We start from the raw sequence: 12,125 nt of genomic DNA, 5'->3' as shown, positions 1-12,125 counted from the left end.
TCTTCACATATTGTCTTTTTCAGTGATGGGAAGAGACAGTAGGTGCAAATTTAATAATTCCAAACTTCCTAGGTATGCATAGAAACCAGATTTTGAAGTGCCTTGGTATGTGATACCAATCAGGATTCCCCTGCTCGATCCAAACAGGTTTTAGTTTTCATTTAACCAGCACAATGTGATATAGATAAACAAATTAAATGGAGCCACCTAGAGAAATCATCAGCAATCTGTGCTGGAAAATAATAAGAGAAATATACCCCCTTGCAAATTTTGGCATCCAATTTCTTCTTTTTAATTTCATTCCTTTTGTCAGGGATCCAAGTGTCATAATAAAAGCACATGATCAGAGGGGAAGGTGATGGACTAGGAATTGTAGCAAAGATAAGAAACGCATCAAAACTCTTCGTGTGGTATCCAGCTAAGTTTAAAAAATCTTCATTTCACCATGGTCCAAATAGGATTCAGGGCCATCTACTGCTTTTAGCCATCTTTTTAAAAACAAAAAACAACAGCAGCATGTCACCCCATTGAGTTCAATGGCAGTTGCTCCCCAGAAAATATACTGATGAATCAGTGGAATGAATCAGTGAAGCAAAATGGTGGGGGTGGGTGATTCCATGAAACTATTCCTTCTGTAATGACTCAATTCCATGATTTTTTTTTTGTTAAATCACTCTTTTCCGCCAGCTCTAGTTTTGATCAGCATTGCTTCCTCAGTCAAATTTCAAGATGAATTTAGAGCCCATGAAAAAGTTTGAGCCGATGTGAAAAATTTATCTAGCTAAGGAAACATAGTTGATATTTCAGAGCAGCAACAAGCATCCTGATATTTCATCCTGACAATCTTTTCAGTGTGTCCAGATTTTAAACAAAAAAATTTGCAAAGTGTTAATGGTTTAAACCAACATTATTGATTATCCAAGATAGGGCCACCTAGAATTGATTGCTGTCACTGCTGTCACTATGGAGATGTAGTCAAAACATTTGCTTACAGCTCCAATATCCAACCTATAGAGGCCTCCAGATCAATAGGTAATAAGTAAATTAAACTTCTAAGGGAATTGGTTTTCCCCATTCCTCTTTTTCCTCTTTTTAATAAACCTCAATACAAAGAAAGCAATTGATCAAATTTTCTTTTTTAAAAATTAAAAAAATGATTAAATGCCATTTTCATATCAGAGTTATTGGATTAGACATTGTTGATTTATAAAGCACTCAGATGCTCAGGGAAATCATGGCAAAATGTAGGCCCTTTTCAAAGTTTCATGGATCCTAATTAGATATACAAAAACCAGGAGTAGTAGTACAATCAAGAAATTGCCTTTCAGCTGGAAAATGGCTTTAGCTCAATGGCAGATCACAAGTTGGAGTTGTATAAACATCTAACATCCCCAGAAAAAGGATATCAGGTAGCAAAGATATTGGAGAGCTATTGGACTATGTGCAATAGTACTATATGAATGAGCTAGAAATGGAGTGGTACCAGATCCTACATAGCCCTACATCCTATTTGAGTGTTTTTTGCCTGCCCAGAATGAGTCCTTGCACTCTGATAATGCCTCTTGTTTGACTAGGTAGAGGAGACAGATGTGTAATATGTTGCTCTCTCTACTTTCGCCTCTGGATCTGCCCCCTGGAAAGTTGCCCCCGAGTGAATGTGGACCTCAGGCTTAATAACGTTCCCTACCATAATTTCATAATACAAAACTCATGACATGGTGTCCTTGTATTGTGGGCTTCTCTGGCTTCACTCTACTTTTGGCAGTTGCTTAGGAATGCATACAACAATATGGTATCGTGTCTTACCAAGGAGAGAGCCCATGTCTCAACAGCCTTCAAAAACAAACATTCTGAAAACATTTCTTTTCATCCATATTCAAAAGTCCATCTCAACCCCACTCCCTGATACTAAATCCATCTTCCCGCTAAAGACTAGTAGAGAAATAGATCAGTTATGATTAAATGATTGGCTTTAAAGGCTGAAGAAGTTATGGATCTTTAGGGAATTTCATTGGCATGTTCTTTTCAGGAGAGAGACTCTGAGACACCGAAGATATGCTTGTGAGATCCAGATTGTTTCTGATGGGTTCTTGAGAGACTTTCCACTTTCTTGCTCCTGACTTGCTGTTATACTGGTAGAGATTTCCTGTGACTAAGGAAGAAAAGAAAAATGGTGTAACGTTGCATTATTACCTGTGACTAGAATGAATGCAAAGTTAGTTTCATTTCTGAAAATTTTGCTTCATATTGATGACCCTCAGATTAAGAGTCCCATGCTCTATTGTCTGAGCTATTTATGGGAAGCCCACAAACAGGGTCATTCCTTTGTAATTCCCAGTAACTGGTACAGTGGTACCTTTGGTTACGTACTTAATTCGTTCCAGACGTCTGTTCTTAACCTGAAATTGTTCTTAACCTGAAGCACCACTTTAGCTAATGGGCCTCCTGCTGCTGTTGCTGCACTGCCATGGCATGATTTCTGTTCTGTAACCTGAAGCGTATGTAACCTGAAGCGTATGTAACCTGAAGTGTATGTAACCCGAGGTACCACTATATTCAGAGTGGAAAAAGAACACAGTCATCATAGGTAGTAGATGTTGAATAAGAAGTACTGAAGGAAACAAATGAATAGGTGACTTTCAGGGGGCCTGGTGGCACAATCTACTGCCAAAGGATTTTGTGAAAGGTATTTCCATACAACCCGTAGAAGGCATGTGTAAATGATTGCTGAAAATCATCTTACTCCTCAAATACTGACCAGATTGGTACAGCTGAGCTCCTGAAAAGGAAACAGATTTGCTATACAGGCTGGATCTCTCTTTGTTAGTGGGTTTCCTTATATCAGAGCTTTCCAAACTGTGTGTCGCAACACGCTAGTGTGTCGGTGTGTCACGTGAACGCTCCCCACATTCCTCCTAGGGAGGATATATTACCTGGATCTTTGGCTTCTCCATTGAACACAGTTTCATAAGTGGAGGTTTCCTGAAGTGAAAACAATAGCAGTCAAGTTTCATAAACATCGTAATTAATACATGACTTGGTTTCCATTAACATCAGTACCTCACCACCAGCAGCAGCAGGAGAGAAGCAGCAGCCAGACCAACTGCAAAGCAGGTAAAAGCTACCATCATCTTTCTTTGCCTTGATGCTGATTTCCACTGAAGGAAGAGGAGAGATGCTGGACCATCCCTGGAGGAAGATGCTGGACACACCCACCACTGATTTGCAACAGCCGGATACCAGACTTTTAGGTGGGGAAGTCAAAGGGAGGGGGAATAGTTGCTTATTTAGTTCCTCAGATGTTGTTTTACTAACTCTCATAATAGCCAACCATTGGCCAAGCTGCCTGGGGCTGATGCATTCTTTCCATGTTTGCTTTAATAGAAGTGATGGCTCTCTCTATATATATTTTCTTTACTGGGACATGGGTGGCTCTGTGATCTAAACCACCGAGCCTCTTGGGCTTGCTGATCTTAAGGTCAGCATTTTGAATCTGTGCAGTGGGGTGAACTCATGTTGCTTTGTCCCAGATCCTGCCAATGTAGCAGTTGAAAAACACACCAGTGCAAGTAGATAAATAGGTAGCACTGCATCGGGAATGTAAATGGCATTTCTGTATGCTCTGGAACTCATCCTGGCATCTTGTACGCCAGAAGCGGTTTAGTGATGCTGGCCACATGACCCAGAAAAGCTGTCTGCAGACAAATGCTGGCTCACTTGGCCTGAAAGCTGAGATGAGTGCCACACCCCATAGTCAAATTTGATTGGACTTACTTTGACCTCATAACAAAAATGGGTATACTTATTTAATTATTGTGAACTTTCATAAAAAAATTCTTTACCGGTTGTGTCATTTTTCAGCCATTGTCACAATATTACTTACTGTTATCACTTCCATGTTTTCTTTCTGGGTTCCTGCATCAACAATAAAAGGCATTTCACTTATGGGAATAAAATCAATGAACACAGACACATATTATCCATTATATGGATATAACAAACAAAAAATTATAGCAACAGTATTTATAGTTCCACAGAAGGACTTACCTAAACTATATTTCTTTATTCTGTAACAGAAAGACATTTAATAGGAGTCAGATATATTACAAACAGTTTTACTTCCATGCATATAGAACATAAGGCATCAATTCTCACAGATGATTGCAGCAGGTGGATCAAAATGTGGCCCAGCATTTATTTTCACTGGCGGCTGAAAGTTCAGCTCCTTGAATCATCTTAAGGAGGTGGGAAATGGTAGCACAACAAGGGAGGCTGTGAGACTGGTATTAAAGACATCCGTGCCCCCCCCCCCCCGCCGACACCGCCCAAGCCTTCCATAGAAAACAGAACAGCCACAAAGGAATCCCAACTCTAATTGTATGCACATTCTAATTCCTGTCCTTCACAAATTTCCACAGATTTTCATTCTTTGGATTTTGGCCATTATGTCAAAAGACATACCTTTTTATTTCCCTGGGAGCTTTGGTCCGCTGTTTCAGACATGCTTCCTTACACCCGCCATATCTCCATATCAGAAAACACGACCAAGCAAGCAATCCAACAGCCATAATTGCCACCAGTGTGAAGATGAACGGAACATACCAATTATCAGAACGGAATGTGTTGACTGATGTGTATACAATGGTCAGACCTTTCTTTGGCTGTATGGGGAGGGAGAGGGAGAGGGAGAGGGAGGGAGAGGGAGAGAGAGAGAGAGGAATCTCTGAAACCATTTTAGTTTTGATGCAGTTCATGGGAAATCCAAGCTAAATCTCAACAACAACACAAGACACTGTAGGACAGGTCTGGGGGAGTGTGATTAAGACTAACTAAAAGAATGTGCCTGGGGGTGGGAAACTATTCAGAACACAAAAATGACATGTCAAGAGTGTATAAATAGGATAATCTACACCAAGAATGGGATTTCAAGTCATGAGGAACATGCAGTAAAATGTGTATATAAAGACACTGCAGAAACGAAGGCATTGTTGTTGATGCACAATTCAAAGTGTTGGTGCTGACTTTTAAAGCCCTAAATGGCCTTGGTCCTGTATACTTGAAGAAGCATCTCCACCCCCATCATTCAGCCTGTGAGAAGTGAGGTTACAGGGAACCAGACAGAGGGCCTCATTGGTAGGGGGCTCCTGCCCTGTGGAACGCCCTCCCATCAGATGTCAAGGAAACAAACAACTATCTTACTTTTAAAAGACATCTGAAGGCAGCCCTGTTTAGGGAATTTTTTAATGTTTAATGCTGTATTGTGTTTTTAATATTTGGTTGGTAGCCGTCCAGAGTGGCTGGGAAAACCCAGCCAGATGTGCGAGGCATAAATTATTATTATTATTATTATTATTATTATTATTATTATGCTGTACAGATTTGTTTTTTTCTGCCTCGCTCCCCCTGCTCATATCCCAAGCCTACAGAGAAGGGATACAGAATGAAGAGCACTTACTGATTGCATGATCAAACTCCTCCCAGTCCACTGGCCTAGCACAGCCTTCACAAGGGATGGATGGATCTGTCATTTTTGGCTTCTTCCAATATCTCATTTTCCCCTCCTTCAAATCTTAAATTGAGTTTGCCCCCATTCCTTCATCACTTCAAAATTATTATTTTTAAGTTTACAGGAAAACACATTTTTGTGCCCGATTTCCCCTAGTACAATGATATTTTTGTGTTATTTTGACTAATATACACATTTTTTTTGTCTGCGCTTTTCAAAATGTAAGCATTTATCTTTGCATTTTCTGGGTGGAGAGCTGCGCTGCAATATTTGGAGAAGCACAAATGCTGAAAGATAACTGCCTTTTGGTTCATGTATCGGTTCAGGAAATGTGAATTAGCCAGGTTTGCATAGAAACTGGATGAGCTTTCTCCTCCATCCCTAGCCTTTATAGATAGGCAGAGGGGGTGTACCTAACATTTCTGTTCAGCTATGAGAGTTGTGCCTTCCTATTGAGACATAGCTAGCAAGGCCACAAAAAGGAATATTGGGGGAAAGCTTGAGTCAGGGGACCAGATTGAAAGTCTGGGCAGCTGCTAAATGATTTCAGGTGGGCAGGTAGGTTGGGGGAGTCCTCTTGGAATTCAAGCATAGTACCAACATCACTAGTCCTGAATGTTGTTTGATAAAGAGCTTTAACAAAGTTTGTTCAAAGCCATTGTGTCAAACATTGCTAAAATTGACAACTCCCAAAGGGCTGAAAACTCAAGGAGGTTACTTCCAATTTTGCCATTCTGCAGCTAATCCCCCTCTGGGATTTCTACATTCTGCTTTTAACCAATTAAGGAATACATTCCTTTTTAATTTTATGCTCAAGTTAGCAACCAAATAAACAGAAGTATTCAAGGCTGTCCTTTCATGAGATTTGGCAGCCTGTCTGAGGCCGACGCTGTGGCAAAAGTGTCCCCCTCCATCTCCGCTATAGTCATCTTGCTGAGGGCTCTCTGTTGCATTCGCTGAACAAAGCCGCAAGTGTGGCTGACAGCCAGGATATTGAGTGGCTCTGAACAGCCTCCTGACTTTTAATAAGAGGGAAGAGTCAATTTGAGTTGTTCCCCACACCTGCACTTGCCAGGCGGGGATTGCAAAAGCAGAAAGAGTTTGACTTGTTATCTTTAAAACAAACATATCCTTCACTCCCCCATGCAGCCCCCCACCCCAGGGAAAGAAAGTTTGTTAACTGCATCTTCTGTAACTAATTCAGTCTTCTGAACAATGAGACCCAGGCCCTTTCTTTTTTGGATTTCTTAGAATATCAGTAATTCAAAGCAAAGTACTATGGGAAGGCAGGGGGTTGGATTTGAGTAGTTTTTACTCAGAGTAGACCCATTGAAATTAATGGACCTGAGTTAGTCATGGCCATTCATTTTAATGCACTGGCTTTGGGGCTGGATCTACACATGGGGGTGGGAATGCTATAATCAAGTCATAAATTAGATTGTTATAGCAAAAGAAAAAACCCTATGTGGAATCGCATAGACAAATTTTGTGCTCTACAGCGCCATCTGGTGCCACATCTTTACAATGGAGTTACAACGATATAACTGACTGAGTGTAGCTGAGTCCTGGGTAAGTTAGTTGAGTTGCAATGTTCAGGGGCCACTTGCAATTAAACCTTACTCTAAAATAAGGATGAGGAACCTATGACTCCATAGATGTTCTTGAACTACAGCTCCTATAAGCCCCAGCCAGCAGGGCCAGTGGTCAGGAATGATGGGATTTTGTAGTCTAACAGTATTTGTACAGTCACAGGCTGGTAGTACAATAGCTTTGTAAGCAAGCATTTTGGTTTCCTTGCAAATGTCCCGGTCCTCAAACACTCTGCACTTCAATCGGGAGAAAGCTGCACTCACAGGCAATGTTGGATTTTGGCATCAAATGGCCCCTAGGAAAGATAACTGCCCAGGTAGGAGAAGTATAGACACTTTCCAACGTTACACCATTGAGTTGGATTATACTGTATGTTTGTGAAACATGTACCACTTATAAACACCATCTCCAACTACTCAAAAGATTCCATCAAAGGTGTCTCCGGAAAAAAATACATATCACTTGGGAAGACAGGCGAACTAATGCCAGTGTACTGGAAGAAGCAAAGATCACCAGTGTCAAAGCAACAATTCTTCAACATCAACTCTGTTGGACTGATCATGTTGCTCAGATGCCTGATTATCATCTTCCAAAGCAAACTACTCTATTCTGAACTTAGAAATGAAAAGCATAATGCTGGTGGGTCAACAAAAGAGGTTTAAAAACTGTCTCAAGGCCAAAAAATAATAATAATGTAGTATAAACACTGGCTTGCAAAGCTCCAGTTGAAGAACAGCCTTTACCAAAGATGTCATGGGCTTTGAAGACACACGAACTCAGGATGCAAGGGAGAAACGTACTAAGAGGAAGGCACATTTGGCAAACCCTCACCGTGATCAACATCCCACCGGAAACCTATCTCCCCACTGTGGAAGGACATGTGGATCCAGAACTGGCCTCCACAGTCACTTACGGACTCACTGTTAAAACTGTGCTTATGGAAGACAATCTTACTCGGCTGTGAGTGGTTGCCAAAGAAGACGAGACAGCCATAGGTTTCTCACCAATGGGTAGCATTTTTCCCACTAGACACCTGTTTGATTGAATTGGTCTTTGCTAAACGCAAAGTACTACTTACCTCAAAATATGGCGTTGTTGGAGGAGGAGTCCTGGTTCTAACCACAGAAACATCTATCAGGACTGTTCCTGTCATAGCTTTGGAGACAGAGTTATTGTACAAGTTGTCATCTATAATGTGAACCACAAGATGATACTGGGTCTGCATATCCATTCTATCTTCAAAGTCGAAAGGGCTTTTCACAATCAGTCGCGGGGAACTGGACCCTCGAATTGGGTCAAAACCAAAATGGTTACCACCATTTCCTTTGTGTGAAGAACAGAAAGAGAGATTAGAGAGATTAGAATGCCTCTAAATTTTATCTTATCTCGGGTGTATTTTTATACAAAAAGGCTTACAACGAATGCACTTTTAGTGGTATCACCAATGGCAATAACGGTACCTTTTAATTATTTTCTTTTGTCTGTATATACGTGCTTTCTCTTTTGAAATACGCAAAATTCAGTAAAGCATTGATTTTAAGAATGATGATAATAATGGTTCCTTTTAAAATGAATATTCATAAAAGATGCACATTTGAAAAGCAGAAGTCAAACAAAGGTACAAAGTAGGCATGGAATTGTTCTTCCCGCTTGAGAGTATCAGTGGTTACGACGGCCTGAGAGGCATTACAGTGTACTATAATTTCATGGAATTAATCCTGTGTACACACCAAACATTTAAAGCATGCCTCCCCCACACGGCAAGAATCCTGGGAACCGTGGTTTCTTAAATGGTGCTGGGAACTGTAGCTCTGTGAAGGCCGAACTACAGTTTCCAGGATTCTTTGAGGAAAGCCATGAGTTTATGAAGCCCGAGAACCTATGCCCTTAACCATCCATAACCCAGAAATCAACAAATGATGTTTCTTCTCCCACCAGCACATATCCATGCCAGAAAAGGTTCCACTTATTGCATTCCTGCATGACTCTTGCACAACTCTTCAAAGCACAGAGCCTCTACATTTGGTGGTTAGGGTGGAGACTGCAACCCTAGCTAAGCCCAACGAGGTTTGGAAAGTGTTGTTCCACATCAAAAACCATAAGGAGACATTTCGTGATGCGAGAACTTTTACCGGAAACAATCTCAAACCGCATTGAAGTATCAGCAGAGTCTCTATCATGGCAGGTAAGCCGAAAGCTGTTTATATTTGTTCCTGGGGAGGTGCTGTCAAGCACTGTTGCTCTATAGGTAAGGGGTGTGCATACGGGGGCTTCATCATTCTCTTCTCTGATATCTATCGTCACCTATTAAAAGAAACAACAGCAAATCAAGAGAATCATAGACAAAAGGGGCCCACAGAAGAGTGCTGAAGGGGGCATGGCTCATCTACTGTTGCTAACAGGATCTAACGCCCTGGAAGAAAGACTGTCACAAGACATAGCAGAGGAGGCTCAGAGGAGATAAAAGGGAATGAGACGATTCATGAAGGATGAGTCTGTCAAGGCAGTAGCAGAAGTGGTGCTCACTGTATCACTGTAATGCCTCTCTCCATATGAACCAACCCAGACCCTGCAATCAATGCCCGAGGCCCTCCACGAGAGGTCCAGAGGGTGGCAACATGAGGATGGGGCCTTTTCTGTGGTGGCTCCCCACTTGTGGAATGCTCTCCCCAGGGAGGCTCGCCTGGTGCCTTCATTACATATCTCTTGGCACCAGGCAAAAACATTCCTCTTCTCCCAGAACTTTGGCTAATTAAACAATCTATGGCCTTTTAAACTGGGGGGTATTGCTTTTGTTTGTGAGTATGGTTTGTGTTTTTGTGTTTTTTATATTGTAAACCACACTGTGGTCCTCGGATGAATGACAGTATACATATTTAAAAAGGTAAAGGTGCCCCTGACTGTTAGGTCCAGTCACAGACGACTCTGGGGTTGCACGCTCATTTCGCTCTAAGGGAGTCGGTGTTTGTCTGCAGACAGCTTCCGGGTCATGTTGCCAGCATCACTAAGACGCTTCTGGCGAACCAGAGCAATGCACAGAAACGCCGTTTACCTTCCCACTGAAGCGGTACCTATTTATCAACTTGCACTTTGACATGCTTTCGAACTGCTAGGTAGGCAGGAGCAGGGACCAAACAATGGGAGTTCATCCCGTCGTGGGGATTTGAACTGCCTACCTTCCTATCAGCAAGCCCTAGGCTCTGTGGTTTAGACCACAGCACTACCCACGTCCCTATAGATTATAATTATTAATCAAATATATAGATATTGTAATAATAATAATAATAATAATAATAATAATAATACCTCCCATTACCCGTGCTGCTGCTGTTTACTGGGGATGGGAAGAGGGAGGCAGTGGTGAGGTTTGGTGTTCTGCACCTCCATTCTGTTGCAGGTTCTACTCGCATATTATAAACCAAAGGGTGGGAGGCAGGGGAATCGGCAATGTTCATTTACACAGAAAAGATCAAAACACCAAGCAAGCTGGAAATGCCAGACTCAGCCTAAGGGTTACTTGCCTTGGAGATGATGAATGGTTTCCCACCTGAAACATTCATGAGTAATCTCAGTAAGCTCATCTCTCAGAACAGCATTTGGATGAGAAACACTGTAACAATGCCCCCCCCCCCCCCGGCAAGACACAGAAGCACACTCGAAAATTAAGATACACGAGAAGAGTCTTCTGGACCAATCTAGCCCAGCATCCTGTTCTCCCCGTGGCCACCAGGTGCCTGCAGGAAGCCTGAAAGCTGGACATGAGCTCAGCTGCCTTTTTGCCCCCATCAACTGGGGTTCAGAGGCATAATGCCTTTGTTAAGCAGCCAGGTGAAATATAGTCAATGGCTTGCCTTCACCTCGGGAAAACTGCTTTAATAATTCTCAAAGAGAATTGCTTCAGGAAGCTTTTCCCCTACAGGTGTGGGGACTGAACAGCAGTAATGGCATTTTCCAGTTGTTTGCAAGCAAAGGCAAACCGAAAGTACCAGCACTCTTCCTTGATCTACTTGTGCAAGGAGACAATAGCATTTGAAATAGTAAAGGCATGGCTCTTAGCAGTTTTTACAATTATCTTTTTTAAAAAAGTAATTATATTTATTCCAGGCTTAAAATGAAAGATGCTGGAGCTCAAGCCACTCTGAATCAGAATCTTCTGACTTGGAAACCCTGAGGAACTAAGATCCGGTTGCATAATGAGCCCCTGTGGGCTAAAGGATGAGGAAAGAAAGCTCTCTGTACAACCTAATAGGCACTCACTAGCAAGTCTACAGGTGCAGAAAACAGCAGTCCTTATCAATGCATAATCTGGGAGATTCAGGGGACAGGAGCATGCTGCTTCTCTCACAGATTGGATGCATTCATCCAACACATTTAATATTCCAGAGCCACTGTGGACAAGGAGACACAGCCAAAGAGGTATCTCAGGGACCCTTCCCACGTGTTAATGTGGGGCAGCTGCTCTTCCAAGTGTCCTGTTTTACAAAGAACAATCCTCCTGAAGGTGTCCTGTATCTGAAGTCCTGCCCAGTCCAAGTGATGGGAAAGAGTTTCTCCCTGAGTTTCCAGAGAGCTGCTGCCAGCCCGAGTAGACAACACAGGGATCCATATCAGATCCTCCAAGTGTCCCTATTTTCCCGATGGACAGAAACTGTCCCAGTTTCTGATTTGACCCCAGAATGTCCCGCTTCTCCTTAGGACATCCCTATTTTAATCGGAGAAATGTTGGAGAGTATGGCGTTATCCAAGCCCCCAAGCCATCTGAAGGCAGCCCAGTATAGAGAAGTTTTAAAATGTTTAATGTTTTATTATGCTTTTCTATATGTCAATGAGCCAGTATAAAAGTTGTTGTTGTATAAGACATTCCTATTTTCATCCTATTTTCATCAGAGAACTGTTGGAAGGTGTGCCATATGGATGAAAGGTCCAAGCTGGTATATATCAGTTTCCTGCATTCCTCTGATACGTTACACTTGGGGAGGGGATGTTAATTTTAAAAAACACAGCGTAGATGTATACATTTGTCCCAAGG

General features: G+C 42.0%; 1 protein-coding gene across 5 annotated transcripts in view; it reads right to left on the bottom strand.

Moving 5' to 3' along the window:
- Positions 1–1,479: 1,479 nt before the first annotated feature.
- LOC307207325 (cadherin-related family member 3-like) overlaps positions 1,480–12,125 on the bottom strand; it is a 67,363-nt gene continuing 56,717 nt past the window's right edge. For all 5 annotated transcript variants that reach the window (XM_079961095.1, XM_079961096.1, XM_079961099.1 and 2 more), the window contains 7 exons: positions 9,229–9,400; positions 8,175–8,419; positions 4,462–4,661; positions 4,048–4,067; positions 3,884–3,915; positions 2,934–2,982; positions 1,480–2,152 (listed from right to left, as the gene is read on the bottom strand). In XM_079961095.1, the coding sequence (XP_079817221.1) occupies positions 1,989–2,152; positions 2,934–2,982; positions 3,884–3,915; positions 4,048–4,067; positions 4,462–4,661; positions 8,175–8,419; positions 9,229–9,400 (882 nt within the window). In that variant the 3' untranslated portion in view covers positions 1,480–1,988. The remainder of the gene's footprint in view (positions 2,153–2,933; positions 2,983–3,883; positions 3,916–4,047; positions 4,068–4,461; positions 4,662–8,174; positions 8,420–9,228; positions 9,401–12,125) is intronic.

The sequence above is a fragment of the Podarcis cretensis genome (assembly GCF_951804945.1).
Source record: "Podarcis cretensis genome assembly, chromosome: 2".
NCBI classification, from domain to species: domain Eukaryota; kingdom Metazoa; phylum Chordata; class Lepidosauria; order Squamata; family Lacertidae; genus Podarcis; species Podarcis cretensis.
The sequence above is the reverse complement of the archived record's forward strand: the minus strand, read 5'-3'. Positions and strand labels throughout refer to the sequence as shown.